Source organism: Calidris pugnax, unplaced genomic scaffold, assembly GCF_001431845.1.
Source record: "Calidris pugnax isolate Ruff unplaced genomic scaffold, ASM143184v1 scaffold15, whole genome shotgun sequence".
Lineage (NCBI taxonomy): Eukaryota > Metazoa > Chordata > Aves > Charadriiformes > Scolopacidae > Calidris > Calidris pugnax.
Genome location: NW_015090774.1, coordinates 9,772,468 through 9,799,150, shown reverse-complemented (window position 1 = coordinate 9,799,150; position 26,683 = coordinate 9,772,468). Strand labels below are relative to the sequence as shown.

Genomic DNA, 26,683 nt, shown 5'->3' with positions numbered 1-26,683 from the left:
TTTATGTTTTTTGTTGTGGTGTTTTTTTAATGTAGTATAGTAACTTTGTATCCTGGAAAAAAATTTCCTTGATTACGGTGTATGTTATTTACAGATTTGAAATATCATTGTATACATCAACTCTTGAGATAAGCAAGACTGAAATGTATTGTTAGTAAGAACCAATTGTCCTTTCAAGCTACCATAATTTTAAGAGATTGCTCAGATGAAAACGCAATTCTGAATAATGAAAATCTGTTACTACTATTTTAAATTTTTATGGTAGACTTTAAACTATGAGCTTCAGTGCATGACTAGTAGTTTCAAATACTCATAGTTAATTCGGTCAAGCTGTGTTTGCATTTTTGCACATTCAGTTTTGGCAGTAGCAACGCACAGACTAACGTGAAGAAGTTTGGCAAATGTTGTCTTGATTCTTATGAATCCAGTGCTGGATACCTCAATTCACCACTACAGAATATTTAGACAAAACCTGCTCTCTTCAACATCAGATAATGACATAAAACGTGCGCTAAGCAAATTAAAATCCTCAATAAATAGAATCCTGAAAGTTCAGGCTGCTGAAATGGTTTTGCAGAATATCTGCCAATCTCCTAGTCTATTTTTTTCATAATCTAACCAATTCTTTTATTAATCTGAATATTAGGTAGTTAAGCAGATATGCTTAACAGTGGGTAAAATTGATAGCATTAGTTCATTTTATATGCCCTATGTGACTTACCTCTTAAAAGTTACAGCATCTTTAGTGGCTACAGAAGGTTAATTTGTTATTATATGCTACTTTAGTTAAGTCACACTGGTTTGTTTCTTTGTGTGAGAATGTGCTTCACCCTTGTCTTTTGTAATTAATCAGCAGTTGAAGAGAGAGGTGATCTGTCTCAGATCTGCTTTAATTGTACTTAAACGTGCCAGATAATTTATAAACTACTAACTATATGTGCTGTTATAATTCAAACAGATTACCCTCCATCACGAGGTTGTAAACTAAGTGTCATGTTTAGTATATGCCACATGTTTAGAGTAACTCGACTGAGATACCTGTTTTCAAGCCCTCTGCAAGGGGAAAACAGGATCTTTTGTTACTGACAAGTCTACAAGTTCTATGGTATGATCAGATGAGTTCATACTGCTGTGAGAACAGCATGCTGCACGTCAGGTAGCATTAGATTCATCTCACTTGTGTGTAATATGTCAAGACTAGCGCACCTGCTGAGCTAGTATAAACCAGGTCATTAAGTGCAGATGATACAGTCGACAGAAATTACGATTTACACAGGTAATTTGGACTGGGTAATAAGACAATTTCTCTTACTTTAGTCTTTCACCCATTTTTGGTTTGGGAAGTGAAATGAAATTATATGATGCATTACACAGCATCGAATGTCACATTGTGTCGTGAGTGATACCGCACCTGTAAAGCGCAAACATCACCACAACTTGACATGTCCTCATAGAACAAAAGCACTCGAACAAATGGAATTAAATAAAGGCAGGGAGAGGGAAGGGAAGGTTGAGGAACCAAGCTGACATCCTCAGTTTGGGACCCAATTATTGACTCAAATACCTGGTGAGACTCTATCAACCTTGCTGTTAGAGGAAAATCAGTAATTTCCTCTACTTGTGGCATGAGGTATTCATAAAATACAGCAGGAAGTGTTAATACACCTCTACAAGTGAGCAGATTTCATTGTATTAAAAAAAAAAAAAAAAAAGTGTAAAAAGAGTCCTCAAAGATTTCTGACTCCTTATTTCCTTAGTCTCTATGAAATTCAAGAGTGTTTACTAATTACTTACCTATTCATTCCTCACATCTACTTTAACAGTAACATTATTAAACATACACAGTATTATTCAAGATCACTCTCTAGAACTTCAGGGAATGATAGGGGCTTATAGAGGGAAAAAAAAAAATTATTTAGCCAATATTGGACTAGCAATGCCAGAGCCAAATGGTCCCATTTATTACACCCACGGTGAATTTTGCATGACATATCAATCTAGTTATTTAACAATCTAGTTCATCCTTTCACCACAGTCCCAGATAGGGAAGTATGGAACTTACAGACAACGTTAATTTTTTACGTATTTTTTCAGATGAAAATAGCAGCAAATGAAAACTCAAGACTCAGCTCTCAGTGAGCTTATGTTCCTCTTTAATCAGCTCTCCTTCCATTGCAAGAATACAAGCACCTTGTTACCCATCTTGTTGACCTAAAGTCTGTAGCTCTGCTGTATGTAAATTGTGGTGGAGAAAAACATTTTTTCTGCTGTACATGTGTAAAGAGATGGGTCCCCTTGGAGGCTGTCCGAGTCTCCCTGTGAAAGTGGTGTACTGCCGAGGCACAGCAGTTTTGTCTTTTGGAGCTCCTGAGAACACTGGGTAGCTGTCTGCCTTGGATGCTGGCTTTGCTGGACTTGGTGCCGTAGTGGCCAAACCGTTCTGGGTGACCTCTGAAGCAAGGGTTTCATATGTGCCTTTTGCATGATTGATAACTTCCACGATCTCCTTCTCTTTCAGGAGGTTGCTCAGGCACAAATTAGACAGCTGACAGCTCTTGCTTTCATAGGCCGTTGCTTGGTTGCCTGATGAATATCTAAAAGGGTCCTCGGTGGGAGTATGTGCTGACTTTCTGTCCCTTGAGCTGAGATTTTGACTCGCCATTCTGTTTGGATATGTAGCCTGGGGAAACAAACAAACAAAAAAAAACCAACCCAAAAATATTAGTAATAGAACATAGCAGGAAAATGGCACGGAGCATATAAAACACTCGGCACTACAGATGGACAGCACATGGGGCTGGCAGATTAAAATGAAAGATGAAATTCAAATGCTGGTACAACTCCTTAAGCACTGCTAGCATAAAATAGAAGTACTTTTCATTCATATTTGACAGAAGTAATATTGAAAGATGTTATTATAAGTAACGATTTGGGCATTTTCTTTAAACAAATAGTTTAAATCAAATTTAAATCAATTTTTTTTTTCCCCAAACATAATAAATAGATGAAAAGGTTCCATGAATTGTAAACAGATTTTCGAAAGCATTTCACATGATGAAAAAAGAATTTTGATTGCATAGAGTTCAACTCCTAATACTCTCAAATACAAAATTTAAAGAGCATCTTTTGTGAATACTTTCATACCTTGGTTAAGTTCAGAACATGCTCAACTTTCATTGTCCCTTGAGTCTAGGTGTTTTGTTGTGTACTTACAGTTAAATACATGCCAAAATGCTCTGCCAGAACAGAGCAATAATCTTATTTCAACTGCCTGGAAAAAATACAATGTAAGGAGGACTCCAGGATGTTAGTGACTTTTGATGCTGTGTGAGCATGCATGCATTTGTATCTGATTAAATATGGAGAATTTATCTGTACATGGCAAGCTATATCACTGCAGATTTCCAGCGTGCACTTGGTGTGATGCTTCCTTTTGTCCTCCACAGGACATTTGGCTGAGAAGGATATGATGGGGCTGTGGGACCTTCTCTCACACCTTTAAAAAATATACTCTCAGTGTATAAAGTGTTGAGGGGAAAATGCTAATATGGTCAAAGCAGGATTCTATCTGTTCCACTACTGACTGTACTAGGTATCTTCTAGAGGTGGTGCCCAGGAACTCGGATCACAGGGAGATGTGCTTGTGGCCAAGGAATGGCACTAGCCAAGCTGTGAATGTTTGGAAGTCTGATCCCTAGAGGAACTTGAGCTTTGAGCCTACATGGCTTTGTAAGAAAGCTTCACCTCTTTATATATTGTTACAAGACATGTATGACATCAATTTTCCCAATAAGAATTAAATATCTGAAAGTGGTATTGAGTTCCAAAAGTTGTTGACTTAACCTACTTAAACTCTACTGTCCTTTTTCATCTAATATTGTATGTGAAAAAAAAAAAAAAAGAGGGTGGGTGGGTGTGTTTCATTAACTTCTCCAGATCTTTATGATGTTTCAAGAAAATCTTTAACTTAACACTACAACTAGTGCTACTCAGATATTTTTTTTCTTTTTTTAACTAGTCAGGTGACAGTAACCAAGCTATAGTTATGTGAGGAAATTCTAATAGCATCAAATATGCTTTAACAGTTATTTTAGAATACACATTTTCCCTTGTCTTATCCCTGTCACACTTTCCCAGGTACTAGTCAAAGCACCTAGTTCTGACAATTATTTGCAACAGAAGTCCAATTTTAGTCCATACAGGTTTTCTGCAACAAAACTCCAAAAGCACATAGTAGCAGATTCTTGCCATTTACATTGGTATATGGGCTCTGACGTTGCAGAACAAAGCTGAGAATCAAAAATACTCCCAAGCCTTACAACAATACTTTGCTAAAAATATTTCAGGATGTTTCCATGATTCTGTAAGAAACTTGTATATGTTGTTCCAGGACAATCTGTATCACTTCACATGCATTTCTATTTTAAGCAGCTTACATCCTTTTTTTAGTGCAGGCAGGCTAATGGTCATGCTTCTATGCAGATTCATACACAGTTTTGGATACAAGTGTTGCATTTTAGGCATCAGAGATGGCATTTTCAAAGATTGCTAATGCTGGCATAACATTTTTTTCACAATAAATTCAGTGCTGAGTGCACCCAGACTCATAAATGGGAGTAAAATAACACTTAAGTTTTCACGTCTACAGCACTGAGATGATGAGATGAAATTCAATTTAATTCCATGGGGAATTCTTGGGAAGACCTTTAAGTTAAATAATTTATTTATTTATTTCTACACTGATAAATAAAATCTTGCTAGTGGGACAAAAGAGGCAAATTCAATGTCCTGCCAAATTCCCTGCATTTTTTGTAAGCAAATGTTTCCGGAGCTACCATTTGTCACCCTATGCCCTTTGACATCCTAAAGATTTATATCATAGAACTGAGAGGAACTTAATGATGAAACATCTAGCCTATTGTACATTTCTGGTTAGCATCAGCTTATCCTTATGTTGTTCCTGACATTTTTTTTAACCAGCTGTTAAGGACTTTCATTGAGGGAACGTGAACAGCCTCCTCAGCTTAATTTCCGATTACATTACCTTTAATTTTAGGAAAGATCTTCCTAATGTCTAAACTGAATCTTTCTGGCTGCAAGTCTACTTCTTCTCTCCCTACCATGGAACGAAGAAAGAATTGCTGTTTGATCTTTGAATACCTGTTTATGTCTTTGAGGAATGCTGTCATGCTACCCCTTAATCTTCTCTGCTTTAGAATAAAAAATATCACATTGATCTTTTCTCACAGGAGTCTTCTTCTCGAATCTCAGTAATTCACACTTGTCTTCTCTATAGATTCCCTTCAGTAATACCACATTTTTTCATGAAGTAGATGACCCAAAAGTGCAGTACTTAAGGCAATCCCCTACCACTAGAAGAAGCAGTGCTATTAGTACTATGAAGGACTTCTTCATCTGCTTCTTTTTAATTCAAGAGGTTAGTAATTTTATTTTGCAGTAGCGTGAAACTGTTCACTCATGTTCATCTGGTTACCCAAGATTTTTTTCTATAAAATTATTACTAAGTTGTTCAGCTGATTACTGTCACACAGACCTAATTCCTCATTTGCCTCTGTTGAATTTCATCATTTTCCTCTGATCTTTTATCTAAGGTATCATGATCATTCTGAATTCCAGTTTTATCCATTAATATGTTTTCCATCCCATCCAACTTCATGTAAGCTGTAAATTTAATAAGAATCCTCCCTAGATCATCATCCAGGTAGTATGAATAGTCCTGAATACCATAAACTCTACTTGCTGTAGCCCTCTGTTTTAACATTGTGCCATCGGTAAGTAATTTCAAAGGACAGTTTTCCAATTTACTTTCTATTTGTTTTATTTAGTCAGCATAGTATTTTTATAAGACAGTATCAAAAGCCTTACTAAAAGCACGAAGTCTGACATCTACAACTTTTCTTCTAGCCAGAAGGCCTGTTACTGTGCTGTTGACTGAAATTAGACTGGTTTGGCAATTGATTTGATTTGTAATCCATGCTGGCTCTTGAGGCCTGTTACTGTGCTGTTGACTGAAATTAGACTGGTTTGGCAATTGATTTGATTTGTAATCCATGTTGGCTCTTGTTCATCTCGTTTTCCTCTATGTGCTTATAAATAGTTTGTTTGATTATTTGACTCAACTCTTGGTCTGAGAATTGAAGTTAAACTAATGGAAAACATTACAATATAATAAAGAGGAATCATAACCTCCCCCGAACACTGACAAAAATAGGCACTGATACTGCCCTATGATCAGTATATACTCGTTTTAATAAAAACGCCTCAGAGCTTTTCATGGTGGTATACACTGCTCAGTAAAAAGTCGTCTTAGAGCTGCTATTGAAGTGCCAGCAAAAGCATATAATTTATTGGTTTAAACAGCTGCTACCCTTGTTCTTGTCTTCATTCAGTGAGACTACGCAGTCATAAGCAGCATGACGTGAATAATCAGAGTTTAAACATGTTACTGCAGATGCTTGTAGCCTTGGATACAGAGGACACTTCCAGTGAGAAGCATGACCATTGTTGGATGTCTTAGACACAAGTTGTCTTACAGTCTTAAGAATGGCTTCGCAGTTACTTTTGTCTCTTGAAACAGAATAAAAAATAAAAAGTTGTAGGGAAAAAATTCTTGCGAAACAAGTTGTACCAACAAGGTAGGTTTTCAAGTAAACGCAAAAGAAACAACTGGTTTTGAAAATGAATGCAGAAGCATGTTCAAAGCAAGGCATGTTGCAGAAACGGCATACCAGTAAAAGGTACATGGCATGATTACATTATTTTTTACATGGCTTTAACTTGATCTTGATGAAATGCTCTGTTTTGAATATCTGGCACTGTGGTGTTTCTTTCCTCTTCCTTATCAAGGTTGTATTTCACATTAAATATTTTCATTTTAGAAAATACATGCTTAGTTTGTAAATCTCCAAAATATTTGCTTCTGGTCATTGGTGAACAGCGGGAGACAGTGTGTGTGTATGTCTCAATAAAAAATCAATTTAATAATCGATATGTGGTGAGGGAAGGTCCTACTCAGTTTTGTGAAGCTATATCTTGATGAAATTCCCCTCCTACTGAATAATTAGAAAAATATCAGGTGGTGTCAAATTAGGAGCTAATGTTCCTAAATTTCAAAACATCAATAGAAATTTAGAATATGCCATCAGTATTCTAAGACATTGGCTTGATTCTATCTCCAGCAATAAGGCACAGGTGGTTAACAGGGAAAGACAGACCCATTCTATCAGATGCATAGTTAGTCATGGAATGAACAGAGATTTTAACAGAAACATTGCCAAAAAGCAACTGTCATTGTTATCTATGACAATTTACTGAAGAACAATTTCTAATAAGGAAAAGAGAGAACAGTGGTCTGATAGGAGCAAAAATCAACAAGAAATCCTCTCTGCTCACCCCTCAAATGACATTATTCTTCCCCCAAAATATTGTCAATAAAAAATCCAATACTGCTTTGAATTTTGTGCAAGTTATTCTTTGCTAAAATTCAAACATTTTTATAAAAAGCACAGCATACAGGTTTGAAAGAACTATATGTTGTTCATTTCTTGATTCAGGTAGTTTTGCTTACAGGAATCTAGTTCAACTAAGATTTCTTGCCGGTCCATTTTAGAATTACTTAGACTCCTCATGATCTGGTCAGAATAAGAAAAATAATGAAATCCAGAAAAGTAAAAACCACACGTGCAGCACCAATAAGAAAAATACTTTGGAAAAACTTGAACTTTTTTTTTTTAACCTACTTCTTCTTCCTGTAAATATTTCACGCAAAATTTTCTACAGTGAACTTTTTGGGTACCAACTGCATTCTACGAGCGTTAGATGTGAGTGAACAAAGCCACAATCCCAACGCATCTGTTTGCCAATTTGAAGGCTGAGTCCTTGTCCAAAGCTGAAGGTGGCTTCATGCCAGTCGTGTTCCAGTCTAGCCTAGAGCAGCTGCAGGGCTGCTGTAAACTGCTGCTTGGCAGTGCTCCAAGGAACCGATCTGCCAGCTGGTGACTGCTGAAGTGAAAAATCCATTCATCTCTTTCCTTTTTATTTTTCAGTAGCTCTGCTAGAACCAACAACTTCCCTACCCCAGAAATCCCCAAATGCCACCCTACAGTCTGCCTAAAAGTGCACCCAGGAAATGGGCTGGAATTAGGATGCAAATGTGGCTCTGAAATTTCTTTCAAAAGTATCCCATTTTAAATATCTATCTATCTATGTATATATAAAGCCTCTGTGTTGTTTCAAAAGTCTTAATGTTTAAGAAAACATCTGGATTTGAATTTTCTGGTCAGATTAAACACAAAAAAGGTACATGCTTTCTTGCTTGAGCCTACATTTCACAAAAAAAAAAAACAAACCTAAAAAAGGATTTATATTAAAATCTGATTGGCTATAAAATTTTGACAGGTTTGTATAATGATCTATGGTGTTTTAAGGCACATGAATATGAGAAAGATCTAAATATTTTAGGTTTGATTATTCCACGGTGGTGTTAAATACATTAAGACTGAACCAAAAATGGCAACTTAATATTCTTAAAATATTTTTCCCTAAATTATTTTAAGGGGTTCTCTTTGTGATTGTCATTCTACCAGAATGACAAAGTTACCAACTTTGTTTTTTATATTAAGAAAAAAACCCCAAACCCTTCAATAACCCACTTTAAAGTAATGAAAACTGACTACTCTTATAGAAAGCTCCAGAATGGGACATGTTATTAAAAAAACACTGCAGCCATTCGTCACTTTCCATTTTCAAACCCAATGAGTGAAATATGACAAGAGTTAACGACAAGACAATACTGCTGCAGGACATTAAAAAAATGGATATTGTTGCTGACTGGCTTGTGATAAAGTACTGATATAAAATGACAGAAAAAGACACGAATTACAAAAACACTCAAAAAAGGGCGCAGATTTTTAAGACGCCTGTGCCCAGAGGCATCTGGGACTCTTGGAGCCTATAATGTAATTCTTCCAAGTAGAGCAACTTTCTTAAATACATCATTCTGACAGCAGGCATAGAGAATAAAACCACACAAAATACTCTCTAACCAGTGTACCCAGCGCTTCCTGACAACCAAAAACAGCGCATTTGAAGAACAAGGTTTTACCACGCCAAGGGATTTTTACTTTCAGAGTTGTTATCAGAAGCAGACTCTAGAGAGAGTAATTATTCTGACAGAAACCTGAAATCTTTCTGGATTCCCTCAAGTTTTCTACTTCTTAATTATTTTGCATTTGCGGGTACACTAGGAATGTAAAAATGTGTCCTCTAATGTCGTATTAACTATGTAGCCCAGCATAGCTCACTTGGCCCTTGTCAGGTCTCAGATGACTGCAGCACCTTCAGCAGAACTGCCCCCATTTGAAGCCTAGCCCAGAATTCATAAAATATAAAGTGATGTAAAGAAGTCCAGAAACAAAACAAGGTGCTAAAGCTCTATATTTCTTCGAAGGATGGAAAGGATGAAGGCCTGTATCAAGTTTTTGAATTTATATCCCTTCAGATGCCTTTCACAGTTCTGAAAGTTTATATAAGTGCAGATCTAATTTACCAAAACACAAGTTAACTCAGTACTTTTGTATGCCACATCTGTCACTATGTCAGCTCTTTAATTTCTACACCTCCTCACTTTTGTGCTTACCAGCTTCCAGCCTAGAGATGATCCAATACAAAACGTAATTTAGCTGCAGCAGGTAATTGTTCTTCATTCAAGTCTCTTAAAAAGCACTCACTCTTATTGATTTCAGTAGCACCTGGACCATGAGAGTAGTTTTTACAACCCAGATCTGCACACATTGATCAACTGATGCTGCCTTCTGGCAACATGTGACATATGAAAGAAATAAAGTCCAGTGTGTCGAAATCAGACATGGACTAGTGTCAACAGGTTATGGACAAGAACCAGCTGCTGACCAATATGCAAGCTCTGCTGTCATCCATTACAAAATGAATGCAGTCAACATACATCAGAAATGTTTTACTTTCTGCCTTTCAAACATCTTTATCTACTTATTGAAAGCAAAATTTATGACAGGCTAAAACGCATCCCTCTTCCCCATAATGCCCTTTTAACCAACAGGTTGGTTGAATACAAGTGAACTATAGTGGTCAGCTAACACCCTAACAGGATTTTCTGGTAGGGATGACACAATGTGCTAAGTAACCCACAGAGGACTGAAATAACATGTTCATCTTCTCAGAACAGAATTATCCTTGAAAATTTTCATTTATGTAAATAATAGCAAGCTGTTAAGGCAACAAGATGTAAAAAGATGTAACACTGTTTTATAAAGTAGGAAGAAAATGGTGAAGAATTTCCCATTAATCACCAGTAACTTACAGAAAATCACTACTGTCATTCTCAATACTGCATTTCTAGGGTTAACTGAAACATTCTTTTCATTAGTAAAGCTAATTGAAAATTTTACATTTTACAGCCTTTTACCATGCCTTCCAAATTAAACATCTGGAACTTTAGAGATGTTGCGCAGTGTCAGACATATTCTTCCAAAATGCTACAAAATTCATTTAGTTGATACTGAATATCCCTTGCATACCCTATGGCTTAAACTTTAAAATAACTATAAAATCACTAAAGAAAATGAAGAGTGTCAATCTTTCAATTATATGACTATAAAAGAGTAGGACATAGCATGTGAGAGAACAAGTTTTTTTATACAGTTCATGTCTAAGGCTTCCCCAAGATCAGGAAGTCAGTCCAGAAAAGCTAATTTTTACCAGATGGACTTTTCTTATTTTAGACCTGGGGTCAAAATGCTAAGAAAGATGCAGTGGACTTTTACTCCCCATTTAAAAAAAATGTTAAATCCCTAATCTTGGAAACATCTTGTGTTTAGCAAAATCTAGCTCTCACACCTCCAGCAATTCTTATAAAACCTCTGTCTCTCTTGAAGCCTTTGGCATCTTTTTTTACTGACCTCCTATTCCCTTAGCTTCTTTGGGCAGCCCACAGCTATTTCAGCCAATGATGAGGAAAATATCTTCATTAAGCTCTTGCTACACACAGGCTCCACCTTTGGTTACAGGCAGCAGAGCCTAAAATAAGGTTCCCAAGTCAGACCTGCTCATGAGACCTTCTAGGCTCCATTCAGACTGGATAGGCCAGTTTGTTGACCCAGCACTTTGGGTCTCTCTGTCTCTGTGCAACCCAAGAATTAAGGGCCACTTTTGTCACAATTTTAGCTACAGTCATATAGATGAAGTCATAGGTGTCTACACTTGAGATCCTCTTTTGCATAACTCATGCAAAATGGACTGATAGAAAATGGAGAAGTGGATCCATGGGAACACCAAGGTCACTTCAAAAGACCACAGTTCATGCAGTGTGAGCAGTGAAGTATGACACAAAGGTCCTGAGGAAACACTAAGGGAGTTTGCTCTGGAATTACAAGGAGGAAAACTGCACAAGTGCTAATTAGCTCTTATGAAAGAGTGTGCTACTCAGCCTACATTTATTGCTACGCTAACACAGGTTTTCCAGCTTTGCAAGCCAAACTAGTATTTCTGTACAGCATTTGATGTGCCATGTAGACATAGTAAGGTGTTCAAAGATCTCTGCCTTGTGCCTTAACTATTTTTTTTGATGACCAGCTGCCTGAAAGCTGCTGAGTCCTTTTCTAGCCTCAGGTCTGGTATGCGGTCACAAAAACCTGATTATCATATCTGTAGATCATCTTAATTAAAACTGACTTGGAGGTGGCAATTACCTATGACAATTAAATTCCATTATTTAGAACAGTGTTTAGGTTTTGCCAAGTTTCTATTTATACAGTTATTTATTTTCCTACTTACGTATCACCTAACATGATTTCCTCTAGTACCAGAAATTCCATATGTAAAATAAAGTTCATATGACTATGTATTCATTGAGGTATGATACCAGGATACAGTTGTCTTAGAAGTAGTAGTCTCAAAAAGATTTAAATATGCAATGTTCATTTTTCTGTCTACTACATAGCTCTGTATCTGAGACATAGCTTTAGGAAAAGAAAGAAAAAATTTACTGTCCACATCAATTGCTTACAAATTTTCATTTTAAAAGTGGAGGAATACATTAGACATTATGCTTAAAAATGTATTCCTGTTATGTTTAGGATAGAAATCTTAAATACATTGGCATATGAGGCATTTGCTCTATCAGCCCAACATATAGGAACTCAAATCTCTATTGTGTCTCTGTGTATTTTTATAATCCTACTACCTTCTGCGAAGAAAATAATCATATATACTTAAGTTCAGGGTTTTCTTGTGTGGCTTCCAATTAGTGAATGTCACAAATCAGACTTCTAATGAACACGTACCTTCTGAAAAAAGACACTGCGTGCTCTTAAAAGAACACACAAAACCCCAAATGAATTGTACTTAGCCGGAGCTCACCTTTTTACATTACATTCTGTAACAACAATTAAAAAATCCTTCCATTAAACTGAGTTTCATAAATTATCATCCTTACTTTTGGAAGCAATAGGGGCTAAACCTATAAGAGCATCAGGGGAAACTGCATACACTGGCAAATGATGTTCAGCTACTGTCATGTTAATCAGTGGTACTATCCCTCAGCTCAATATACTGTCTGCAAAGCAGAAATCAAAGTACTAACAAAAAGGGCAAATTTTATCCTGATGACAAGAAAAGAAATCCTAATTGCCCTTTAATTGACTTGATTTTTTAATTTTTATGACATGATTACTGAGACCAAGATATCTCTGAAGAGAAAAAGAAAATATTATTTTTATTTTTATATATACATATATATGAGGACACTTGTTTTAGGAATGAAATATCACAGAATGGCCAGATTTTTTTTCAACCCTAAAGTAAATTTCTATAATTAAGCCTTTCTTGTGGTTAGAGAAAAAATTATAATATACCTACAATCAATCCCTAGCCTTAAATGGTCAGAGTTCAGAGTGTTCAACAACATGCAGAAATAGTTTAGACTCCTATGACAGGATGAAGCATTACTATTTCAGAAAGATACCAACTCTCTGCCTGCAGGATTCACTCAGAAAACAACTTGTATGAACTTTGCACTGTAGGACAGTGCATCAGATTTCATTCATAATAAAAAAAAAATGTCTCATAACATTTTCTTCAAAGATCTTACTGTCTATGATGGCTATAAATTTATGCTGAGTGAGTCATTACATGTCTAGGTTATTTTAGGTACTGACAATTTTAGAAATAGGCAAAGAACAAATAGGATTCTCTTGGATCAGGGAATAACTCAGCACAAGGAATTAAAACTCAGTGCCCACAGCTAAAAATAACTATCTTTTTTAAAAAAAAAAAAAATTCTTTTAAATCAACTGACCTGAGAATGTGTTGGTTTCATCCATATGGAATGGATACATATAAATTCTGTTCTCTGATCTCCATTTGTCAATACCAAATATATTTATAGGAAGAAAACCTTGTCAGGGAGAAGAAGGATCTCATAGCCAAGAGGTAGAAGTAGTTGAAGAGCAAATGTGACGCCCATAAAGAATCCATACAATTGATTTGCATGAAAGAGATATTGCTCTAACAAAACAGCTAGTGTTTGTAGTTGAATGACATAATTTCCCTCATGAAAGTCCAGAAACCTATTTCCTATCATTTCAAAACTGTGTATGATTGGCAATGATAGAAAATTTCCCTTATTGTGTAATTTCAAACAAACCAAGTTTCACATAGGTAAGATATCCCATCAGAAAAATACATAAAACAAATAACCTCTTCCCACCTGTGCTGGTGGGTTACGCAAAATAGGAAAAATATTTCATAGCATCTTCACTGTACCTCTATAAGGGTCCATTTATTTAAGTTCTCTTTAAAACAGCTAGTGTAGCACAATGTTCAATACAGAATAGTCTACTTAGTGTCCAGGAAAGTCAACTCTAACAAGGTAAAACTATTTCACATATTTCATGCATTTAAAGACCAGCAAAAACCATTATAATCATCTTGTCTGACCTTCTCTGCAGTAGAAGCCATAGATTTCTCTTGGTGAAATCATATAATCCAAAAAAGGAGGTAGAATTAAAGCATAGCTTAAAAGGCTTAAAGCAATGGCAAATGTATTTCATTTCTTCATAATCCACTAAAATATATTTTTAAGCAATGCAATCCAGCTCCTTACTGGAAAATTATAAATTAGTATTTGAACAAAAGAAAATAAGCAATATCTGCTGACAAAACTGCTGCTAAAATACGCTAGGAGATAAAGTGTCTCCAAAAAGCAGAAGTGACTAGTGTCTAAGACATTTAGGAATAGGCAATTCTTGGAGCAACCACTGATTTGGTTTTGAGTTACCCCAGTCTGCAAAATGTCATGTAAGCAGTGATTTGTATGATTTGAAGGTTCTATTCTCTTTTGTAAATTGTTATACAGGATGCATGACCATGAGGAGCCCTCTACAACCTGCAAAATGACTGAAAACTCAACACTTCACAAAAACATTGTAGTTCCAAGATTATGTTACTTGGAAAAATTACCTTCCTTTCTATCTTATTTACCTGGAAACAGGCAAACAATGAATGCAGGTATTTCAAAATATTCAGCATATCAGCTCCTTCTTTCCTTCAGGAAAACTACACTACACAAATTTATCAAGGAAAAGCAAACAAAAGGAAACAAAACCAGAAATAAGCATCCACTGAAATTTCTTATTTTGCCTTTCCTTCTAGGAGAACCAACGTAAAAAATTTGGACAAAAAAGCTGAAACACCTTTGCTGGTTTCTGCTTCTGTATTCATTTGCCTAGCATAAGGAAAGTTAGCAAGATTATATTTCATATTATATTGACAACTTTCTGTAATAATGCACATAGGGATGCATTTACCTACATCTGTTGCAGTATACCCTTTCTGTCTAAATGTGAAAGTTTACATTTTCTGTTTCTTTACAGCCCATACCGTGGGTCTCTCACTTGAAAAAGGTAATAGAAAATTATTTGGGTTTATAGGTTTTTCAGCTGTACATTAATGTAGTATCGCTGACTCACCACTTGCTGCATAATAACTGCTAAAGTGGTCGAGACTTTTAGGCTTCTTGTGACAAACATCAGCTCAACTGTCAACTTCTGCTGTTTGCTATCTTATTTCATTAAGTACCATTTTAACAGAACTCCTAAATTCTGAAATGTTTAAGTGAAATCATGGTCCCATTGAATCCACTAGCAGAACTTCCACTGGCTTTATTGTGCTGTCTTCAGCAGGAATGAACTTAAGTATGTCCTGAAGGCTATTTACTACTATATAAATTAGAGATCAGTGTGGTTTTTTCTTGTCTGAGCACCACATGCTGTTGTGATGGCAGCCTTTTATCCCTCCCTCCTGCCAAATTAAGGGTATAAATTACTGTAAATAACTCAAAACCAAAGTAATTTGCTCAAATACACTGTACTGCCAAAAGACAGGTTTTTAATAAGTTTTAAGAAAAAAAAAAAGAATATTCCTTCTAATTAGCAGTCTTGAAAGACGAAGTCCTGTTTAACACCATCATTAATGATCTGGATGATGGGGCAGAATGTGTCCTCAGCAAGTCTGCAGATGACCACAAAATTAGGAGTGACTGACATGCCAGAGGGTTGTGCTGCCATCCAGAGGGACCTTGATAGGCTGGAGAAATGTGTCAACAGGAATCTCATGAAGTCCAACAAGCAAAGCCTGGCACCTGAGGAAGAACAATCTTATGCACTGGTACATGCAGGAGGCCGAGTGGTTGGAAATCAGCTTGACAGAAAAGGACCTGGTGGTCCTGATGGACACCAGGTTGAACATGAGCCAGCAATGTGCCCTTGCTGCAAAGAAGGCAAATGGTATCCTTGGCTGCATTGGACAAAGTATTGCCAACTGAATGAGGGAGGTGACACTTCCCCTTTATTCAGCACTGGTTAGGCCACACCTGGTGTACTGGGTCCAGCTCTGGGCTCCTCCATACAACGGAGATGTGGACATACTGGAGAGACTAAGAGCCACAAGGATGATTCAGGGACTGGAATCATCTCTCCTGTAAGGAAAGACTGGGAGAGCTGGGACTGTTCAGCCTAGAAAAGAGAAGGGTCAAGAGGATCTCATCGACATGTATAAATACCAGAAGGGAGGGTACAAAGAGGACAGAGCCAGGCTCTTTTCAGTAGTGCCCAGGACAGGAAACGATAGGCACAAACTGAAACACAGGAGGTTCCCTCTGAACACTAGGAAACATTTTTTTACTGTGAGGGTGACCAAGAACCGGTACAGGCTGTCCAAGGAGGTTTTGGAGTCTCCATCCTTGGAAAAAGCTATCAAAAGCCATTTGGACATGCAATGCCAGAGGGTTGTGCTGCCATCCAGAGGGACCTTGATAGGCTGGAGAAATGTGTCAACAGGAATCTCATGAAGTCCAACAAGCAAAGCCTGGCACCTGAGGAAGAACAATCTTATGCACTGGTACATGCAGGAGGCCGAGTGGTTGGAAATCAGCTTGACAGAAAAGGACCTGGTGGTCCTGATGGACACCAGGTTGAACATGAGCCAGCAATGTGCCCTTGCTGCAAAGAAGGCAAATGGTATCCTTGGCTGCATTGGACAAAGTATTGCCAACTGAATGAGGGAGGTGACACTTCCCCTTTATTCAGCACTGGTTAGGCCACACCTGGTGTACTGGGTCCAGCTCTGGGCTCCTCCATACAACGGAGATGTGGACATACTGGAGAGACTAAGAGCCACAAGGATGATTCAGGGACTGGAATCATCTCTCCTGTAAGGAAAGACTGGGAGAGCTGGGACTGTTCAGCCTAGAAAAGAGAAGGGTCAAGAGGATCTCATCGACATGTATAAATACCAGAAGGGAGGGTACAAAGAGGACAGAGCCAGGCTCTTTTCAGTAGTGCCCAGGACAGGAAACGATAGGCACAAACTGAAACACAGGAGGTTCCCTCTGAACACTAGGAAACATTTTTTTACTGTGAGGGTGACCAAGAACCGGTACAGGCTGTCCAAGGAGGTTTTGGAGTCTCCATCCTTGGAAAAAGCTATCAAAAGCCATTTGGACATGCACCTGGGCAACTAGCTCTAGGTGGCCCTGCTTGAGCACAGAGTTTGAACAAGATGACCTGCCAACCTCAACCAGTCTGTGATTCTCAGAAGGTATTTGCTAGTCTGAGATCAGATTAAGACCAAAGTAAAAGTCTGGACAGGATGAGGTCTAGGAAATTACATACTGCCTGCAGCTCACTTTCTCTTTTCATTTACACCCTGTCACCAGGGCTGAAGTTATGAATACTGTTGCCTCGGTGCACTGGTCCTAAATAAGACCAGAAAACCTTACAGCTAAACTTGCCAATGAACACAAATTTTCCAGGAGGTGAGTCCTTTGACCAGCCTAATCGCTGGCTTGCAGCCATGCGGCTCCAGCAACAAGTAGCTCTCAAACCACTCTCAGGAGGAGAGATCTCTGACCTGACCATCAGACTTTCTCCTGTAAGCTCAAATCCTCATAAAGCTGAACTTCTCCATTTTGTAGCATTATTAGTGTTGCAAATGTTCTCAGTGTTTCTCCCATCAGCCCAAACAGCACTGTTTTAAAACCATTATTTATCTATAAAGGATCCATTAAATGTAATCCACAGGCAAGGAACCTGTCTATCAGTTGAGAGGCTCCAACACTTAAATTGGCTGAAAATTTAGCCAATGTAGCTAAAAAGGTACTGTGCTTAAAACTCACAAAAGCCATGGAAGCAGGATAACGAAAATTTGCACATAGACAACAAAGCTGTCTAAGGCAAAATACCAGACACTCTAATTCACTGTACACTGAAAGACAGAAGGAAGACAGGCAATGTTTGAAATTTATGAAGGAGGACAATGTGCATGCACACGCTCACACACAACCTGGGGATTGATAAAAGATAGCTGCACATTTGACTGACATCTCCCAACTCATAAAAGGCTATGAAGCACACACAAACAATTCCCCAGAATATCCCAGCAGCACATCCGAAGTGGTAGGCTACGCAGGCTATGCTTACAATGCATCCTAGGTGATCATTATTTAGGAGGGGATATCTTACAAGCTGCTCATCTTACCTCTGGATTTCTGCTTCTCAGTCACTGGCAAACCTCTCCTCTCACTTTCATAAACTTTACAGGAAACAAGGAATACTGTTATAATTCAGGGCACATATCCACTCTGCTGCCTCTAGGCGTCCAGCTAGTGCATGTCATCTACCTTTCAGTCTCTCAAAACAATCTCTGTTGTGATCTGGAAGATGCGTAGACACTGGCTTGGCAGTTCTTTTCTCTGGGCTCAAAGCAAAAGCCTTCCTCTGCTGTAGAAACTGAGATTAAGCAGGGTTTCCCCAAGTAAAAACAAGTATACTGATGCCATTAATGTCCATACTGCTGAAAAAGGCATGCTGAAAAAACACCACCCTTGTCTCATTAAAAATATTAGCAGAAATTTTGAAAACCCTGATTCCCAACCATTTCCACATCAACCAGGAGTAAAAATTGTGAATCAAGTGTTTCTTGGGCACTGGAGCACAACTGAGCATATTTGTCCTATCATATGTACCTGATTTACTGCAGCCAGCACAGTCCCAAGATTATGTTTCCCTACAACTGGCTGAGCAATTGCATGCAGAGCCACTGGTAACCTCAGGAAGACTGGCAAACAGCAGGACATCCTACAACTGCTACCTGCCACATGTAATAAGAAGCACAAAGCCACCCTGTCAAAACAGTCTCAACAGTTCACCTCCTCAGGCCAAACAGGTTAACAGCTGACTTGTAGCTTTTCACGTAGGAATAATTACACACTTCTCAGCAGACAAACTCTCATGCTGATATGCTGCCTGCGTAGTGGTAGGGAACGAAAACAAATGCAGTAGCTCTACACCAAATCTGATTACCCCAATCCCACCACATAGCCCCTTTTTTTTTTTTTAACCACAAGCAGTTATTTTTTAGTGCACAGCATGTTGCTGTTTTGAGAAAATTCAGGCTCAAGCAGCATCGCTGTTTCATCTTTCTCTTCCTTGTCCTTCTCTTTTTCCACTTGCTCATTTTCCTGGAGGTGCAGATACAAGGAAGAGGAATGTAACAGAAGTGGCTCCTATGCCAAAAATCGATTTGTCGAACAGTCACAGCAACAATATGTCAAATAATGTGAACAGAAAGTGTTGAATATGCCAGGTTGCAGTGCAGAGAGCTGCTCCTGCTCTGAGCTCCAACAAATTCGAACGCTGGCGCCAGAAGAAGAGGAGATTATCAAAGCATGAATCATACCCTTCCTGCAAGCTTGACCTGAGACATGGCACTCTGTGATTCCCTTTCCATGAACTATCCTGCCCTGGAAAGCAAGGAACACATAGCTGCTTGAAATCCTTTCATGAGATGCAGTGATAAATGTAGTAAACCCTGTTGCGAAACAGCTCTGACTCCTTTGCAAACCAGTTTTGAATTGAAATGGGGATCTTAACTTTTCAGACTGCTTCCCTTTAAATGAAGAAAAGCATGTGTTAGAAAATAAATAGGAAGCAGCTGCTATGTGGAAAGAAAAGCACTCTCCTTTTAGTACCTGAAGATGAATGCTGAAAGTGTACATAAGTACCAAGCTTTATATGGGAACAAAAAAGTCACATGCCCATGCAAAAATGAAACTGCTTTTAAGTAGCAGAAATGTAGGTTTTCCTTTTTCTACAGAAATTATTTAATTGAAAAATAGACCACATTTAACCTCTCATTTCAAGATGGAGCAGCATTGCTTTGAAATCTTAACAGTGGATCTAATAAAATCTATGGTATAAGTTCAACACCCATCCTTACTGGAATCTGTAACCAAAATGTCTCATTGTAAGTTCTCATGAGTGTTTAACCACAACCTCCTGAAAGCTCTAATAGAGCCATCTATTTTTTTTTTTTTTTTACCTTATAACAATCACTAAGCCTTATTTTAATGGGACTTAAATCTCACAATATCACCTAAAATAAGATCAAGCAAACTTATTTGTTCACATGAAGGAAAGGAAAATTTAAAGTGATACCTACAGTATAATTTCCTACAAATTTCCTAATTATTCCTACAAACATAGGAATTTTTCTATGTTTAGTATATATTTGCACAGAAAAAAATATTAATGATTGTTATTTAAGATCCCATTTAATAGGAACATTTCTACTTCCTTCCATAGAGCTTTTAATATTAAATCAATTTCAAACAATGTTGCCTATAATAAATCTCACAAAAGCAGAGGAGGGAAAAAATTGCATAGATATCAAAAAGTAGCAAGGAAAAATAATAATAAAAAAAAAACCACTGAAAAAAACCCCCACATTCCTCACCCATAAGAAGTGTAAGAACAGATCAGGTCAGTTTAAATCCAAGTGTATGTGTGCACGTATTTAGGCTTATGTCTACAGCCTCATCAAAATATAGATATCCCAATAAGAAACCTATAGATTGCGCAGGTAATATTCCCATAACATTGCTAGAAATGTTGACATGATGTACTGGCTGAAGTTGACCATTTTTGAATTTTTGATTCATATACCCAGCACATACATGGAGTAAAAAAGCACACTACGTCTAACTAGTCTACAATGCCATAAAGAATACCTATTATACTTTATTTCGTTCTCTTGGGGGGGAAAATATGTGGTAATTTACTAAGCTATTTTCACTTCATTCTTAACATTTATGGCTATTACTTGTAGAAAGCAACAATAGCTTGACTTTTTAGCATGCGAAATGCTAGATCAGGAAAAGACATATAAAAGAAAAATATGTGGTGCTCTCCATTTGTACTGTGTCAGCAAAGCCTTTAAATAGGTATTCTTCATAGAGTTTGCTAATTATAGGTGATCTCCAGTTCTTATAAATTGCCAGGGGAAAGACAAGGAAATGAGGTATGAGAATAAGATTATTTATAGGGGTGTGACATTAAAAAAAACTAATGTTCCTATCTTGCCAATGTTTTCATGTGAATTATAGCAAATACACAGAGTTCCAAAGCCTATTTCAGAAATGCCTGATGTTTTACAACTATGTCTCTACTCAAGTGTATATTGCTATGTTTAACTGTGGTCGTTATTGTTTCCTTCTCAAACACGAGGCAACAGGATGTCTACATTGTAGGGAATCGCCTCAAGCTCTGGTGAGGTGTATACTGAAAAGCAGGGTATAACTTCCATAGACCACTATTTAAACTTCTACCCTGGTTGCTTGGGGTTCTCTCCAGAATATTTCTCTTGGGAAATGATTTTTGAAAATGTTTGCAAATAAAATGGTCACTACTATGGTAGCCAATATGGGGCACAACCACCATGTGTGTAAAACTTACCCCGCTATGTTAAGTTTTGCACCTTTGTCATCTTTACTGATTAATTTTGAGTAAATGCTTCCTGCAGCTTTGGGATGGGGTTGCCTTACTCCCAGCCATCCCTGCCTGCTAATTCCCTTGTACTCGTGTTAGTGCTTGAGTAGCTACATAGTGAATTAGATAAGGACGTGGCTGAAAACTACATCTTTCAAATCTCTCTATGTCAAAAGTTATTTTTCAACCAGAACAGCTACTGATCAAGTGGTTGTATGAATATTCTTTATGCACACAAAGAATGCAGCCAGAATGATCACCCAAAGAGGGAGACCAAGACCTCTTCATTTTTTGATGAGGCAAGCTAGAGTGGGTTATGCAAAAAAAGTTTGGTAGGGATCTATCTCCTCCTCTGCCTGAGCTCTGCTGCCAGATGCACAGTACTTCTGCTTCTACTGTGCTGTGATGCTACCAAATGTACCATTGGCACCTGGCCCTGAAGGGAAGAAAGGCTCCTGTAAACACAGGGGATTATAAAGCTCTGGTGGGAATAGATCTCACCCATCTCCAGTGCCAGAGTTGTCCCTGTGCATAACTTCATATAACCTTCATCCTCCTAGCGCTATGTCGCTACCACCTCCACCAGCCATGTTCATCTCTGAGACTTTTGTTCCTGGTTCTCATTTGTCAAGGCGTGGAAGCAGCAGCAAGTATTGGCTAAACTTTCTCTTACATCAGTGGGAGTTATTAGCTTTGGAATTTCACAAGGTCACCATCTAACTGTCAATTTTGCTGTTAAAGAACTTCTTATTCAATACTTCAGTATGAAAAAGCCAAAAATATACAGCTATCTTAGCTCCTATTAGGACATTAAATGAAAGTCATCACCATGGTAATTTTCAACAAATAATGACAAATAACAAATCAAAAGCTAAAATATATAAACGGTTCTTCATTATTCTTTTTGGCATGTAAAATAATAAACATATTGCATTGGAATAAACACACTTGCATGGGGTTTGCATGGGTTCTACATCATCTCAACACACTAACTGCTGAATTGACTTCCCCTCTGAGATCAGATTTGTTCAAAGAGAGACAGGATATTGTTCCATGGGGTGATTTTTTTTTTTTAAATTACCTGCCACAGTGTAATGTTCTTATATTTTTCAGGTTTTAAAAAGAAAATATAAAGATAAAATTTGTATCTAAATTTGAGAGAGAAAATGATTCTGGTCACAGGAGGATGTAAAACATTCTTATCTATATCATGGAAGTGTCAGTTTCAAAGATGACATCAGGAATACAGTACTGGAGTGTCTCATCTTTCAGCAGTTCAGCTTTGATCATTTTTTCTATTTGAATTTTCCCTCATTTTAACTTCTCCACTTATACAACCACTATCCCCCTCTATATAACCATTTGACAAATATTAATACCATTATTCTTATTACAATCAAGGGAAAAAAGGAAGAATTATCAACTTATAGGCATATAACAGACGGAGGACTGGTGATTTCCTAATTTTATGTAAGGATCTTTCTGAATTCTAGTCCAGAGTTACATGGACTGTAACAGCTCCCTGTAAATGATACCTGGTTTTACACAGACCCAATAAAAGGTTCATCATTTGTTATTACAAAAAAGATAATGAAATTATTAATGCACTCTCGTACTGCAACACCTGAATTCCATCTGTTCTGGTTTGGCAGGCTCTTGTTTATTTTTAAAATGGGACAGAATCTTTATCAGATTATTATTTATCACCTATAATGTTATTATCGGACGCACCATTCAATATAGGACAAATAAATCAGCATCACTTCCATGTCCTGTCACATATATTGAAAAATGCTTTTCCAAAAATATTACAACTTCAAATTGCTTCAATATTTCCATCTTGAGACTGAAGACATTAGGTTTTTTTCTTCTCCACATTGCTCACAATCAAGTTATTTAATGACCCAGACAAAGCCTTTTTCATAATTAAACCTTTCTTTTCTTTACAGATTTCTGGGAGGAGATCTTGAATTTAGACAAATGATTGCAGATGGTGATATAAAGCTGTACAGAAGATGAATTGTAGCTGTGGCTTTCAGGTGAAACTATTTTATACAGAGCCCTTGTAAGGTGGCCAGAACATTTTATTCCTGAAAATGGAGTTCAGCTAGAATTTAAGTCTTTTGTATGCACTTGTGCTAGCTGCTTACAAAGAGCAGTTGCTCAGTAGATCTATTTCTGAAGTCAAACATATACCTACATGACTCTTGGAGAAGGTTTGGGGCTTTAAGGAATACACTTCAAGGGCTTTTTTGGTTGGGGTGTTTTTCTTTTTTTCCCCTTTCTGATATCTTTTGAGGAATGGGAAATATGAAAGCTGTTAAATCCCAGAAGTATTAAGTCAGAATTTGGTGTCCCTGGCTTTATAGATAGCATGTCAGATAATTTAGAAAGAAGAAATTATTTTTCTTTTTCATTATATTTAGTGAAATACATATGTTCAGATTTTAGAGGCAGATATTTTTGTCAGAGGATATTGTAAGGCAGATCACCGAGTACACAATCACAGTTTTTGAGCTTTTAAGCAAGGATACAAAGCGTAAATCATCATTCACCTCCCACGTTCTCCATTGTGATGTAAGGTCAGACTCTGCAATGGAGAAGTTGCCACAATACAAGAATCTCTTGCTCTCCATTTTTATTTCAAGTCCCTGAACTCCGCACAAAAGGCAGGAGAATAGTTTCCTAAGGCTGTTAAGAACAACTATATAAGGTATATGTATTCCATACATATATCCTTACATCCATTGCAAACATTGTTTTCAAAACAATCCTATGGGTTTATTTTAATGCCACATGTCTAAGCGATAACCTTGTTTGAGACGTAAATTAAAGCTCTCTGAAGTCAGCATATACCTCCATCCATGACCTGAGCAGATTTGTTAAAAGCATCTTTAATCCTACTTCAAATTTCTGGTCTTTTTGTCTCCCCGCTCCTTCTTTCCCCTCCCTTCCCGCCTTCTTTTAATGATTCACATAAATTCATAGCTACTTTAACTGTCTCATTTATTCAGGATTGCTTTCCTGTCTGAAATGGTAACTTCTGCCCTTCCTCCCCAGCACTGCTAACTATCACGTATTAACTTTAAAAAAATATGTAGAAATACTCTAATTTATATTTCCAGGTGAAGTTATTTAAAACCCTTAAGATGCTTCCTAGGCTTCAGTTCAGCCCTGAAGTGATATAACTGAGTAGTTTCTTACTAAGGAATTTAAAAATTGACCCACTAACTTTACAGATCTCTGAATTAGGCCCTTAGTAATTGGGATTTATTTCTGAACTTTTTAGTGTGTAGGGAGTTCCATAGCACATTAGGTCCCTGCTGGAAAGAAGGCTCCTTAATACTATATTAATATATTAGGCATTTTAAAAAAGAAGCTCACATTGCTACTCTGATCCTGCAGTGATATATCCCAAGCAAGACTCAGTGCTTACCTGGAAATAACCAAAATATCATTCCTTGTTTCAAATTAAGATCCAGTATTTTTGCCAAAATGTACCATTATCGTGCAGCAGGACAGCAGGCTGAATTTCAATGGAAATAATATTCCCACTAAAATTAATTACATAAAAGTAGAAAAACCTCAAAAGATTTCTCAAATGATTGAGGTTTGAGCTTTGTTAAGGTTTTGTACTAATCCTTTAAAAATATCTGGAGGAATCATAGGGAACCTTTTGCAATTTCAGTAAGTCTGTGTAACTCCAACTGACCCTTTTTGAAAGGGAGATAATGTTATTTAGTCTTTTGAAAAGTCCCAATAAAATGTTATGATATAGTATTTAAATTCAGCTTAAGGAGTCCCTAGGACTTAGTCATGTTTTTCATGTTATTATTTCCTGTTGTTGTTTGAATAAACATAAAAAAGGAAGCAAATTAATTTGTAAAAGAAATCCATTTTATTTTTCTTAAATTTATTCATGAAGCTGTTTGTTCACATTCAAGCTAATTCAGGCCTCATTAAAACAAACATGAAAAACTTAATTTGATTTCACTGGGCTTTGGGTCAGGACCACAGTGTGTTACTGTAATTCTGTGGTCTTTGTTTCTTCCTTCTCCTTCATCACAGACTGCAATGGAACAGGAAAAGATTGTGTATAACTTAGAGTACAATCATCTATTGTACCCTCAATATAAATTTGGGATGGCCATTTTACTAAAAATTTTTGCAGTTCTCTAATTTTACAGCACATGGCAGTCAGTGTGCCATGTTTTATATGGAAAAAATAGTGTCATAAAAGATACGAAGTCTTTCGGATGCAATGCAGGGGGTTTGGGATTATCATTATGTCTTTAAAATTAGATATCTCTAGATAATTTTAGATCTTAAAACTCTTGTTTGTGCTACCAAGGAAGGGATACCTACCCAAACCCGGAGGTTCTGTTAAAGCTAGAAAGAACTGCCCACCCTAGAGCTGCAAATACTTGATGTCTGCATAATGACAAATCCAGCCACCAAGATTCTTTGTCACCCACATTACAGGGACTGAGAGTTGTTTAGATTGCTGTGGTTTATGACCAGGCTCCCTGTGGTTTACATTCTTACAGCCAAGAATCAAAAGCCACCCTTTTCCCCTTGAAGACGTGAAATTCATTATCATTAAAGTTCACAACCGAACTAAAGCAAGAATTTTGGCTCTTTGAAACTGTTCTGACTACAAGATGATGAAAACAGTTACAAAACATTGGAAAAAGGAAAAACGTAGACTAACAACTCAAATGTGGTAGCAGCTCCATGACAAACTGCAAAAGCATATGTTAATTTTTGAAGTATATTAAAAATGTCATCAAACTCTTTCATGAAATACTAATTTAGGTAGCATTATACTGTACATTACATTATAGATAATACTTTAAGCTTCATTTCTGAAACAGTTCTAGAATATTTTCAGCCCATTTCTTTCTCAGCAAGTGCACAAAGTGTCTCATTCTGTTGATAAGACTGTCGTACTGCAGTTTAGTCAACAGTCCTCTAAAGAAAACAACATGGATTTTAATAGCAGAGTTTGTATAAAATTTTACTGTATTTTGAACAGTAAAGCTGCAAACCTCTCATCTTGTGGGAGTCAAAATTAAATCTGGATCTAGACTTGCTCAAAATTGAGAGCTTTGAGCCCATACATCACTCCTAATATTCATTATGAAAAGCAACATTCAAATTTCCAGTTTTACATTACAGTTCAAATTTGCCAGGGGAAAGACTGAAATGCTACCTGGGCATTTTCAAGGGAACACCAAGACAGATTATAACTTAGTGCAACTTATTTTGCTATTTTCTTAATTTTGTTCAGTCAAGCAGCAATAAGA

The 26,683-nt window shown here is 37.1% G+C and overlaps 1 protein-coding gene across 2 annotated transcripts in view; it reads right to left on the bottom strand.

Moving 5' to 3' along the window:
* Positions 1-1,881: 1,881 nt before the first annotated feature.
* The window catches only part of CCSER1 (coiled-coil serine rich protein 1), a 690,045-nt gene continuing 665,243 nt past the window's right edge, over positions 1,882-26,683 (bottom strand). For both annotated transcript variants that reach the window (XM_014943378.1, XM_014943384.1), the window contains one exon: positions 1,882-2,680. In XM_014943378.1, coding sequence (XP_014798864.1) covers positions 2,195-2,680 — 486 coding nt within the window. In that variant the 3' untranslated portion in view covers positions 1,882-2,194. The remainder of the gene's footprint in view (positions 2,681-26,683) is intronic.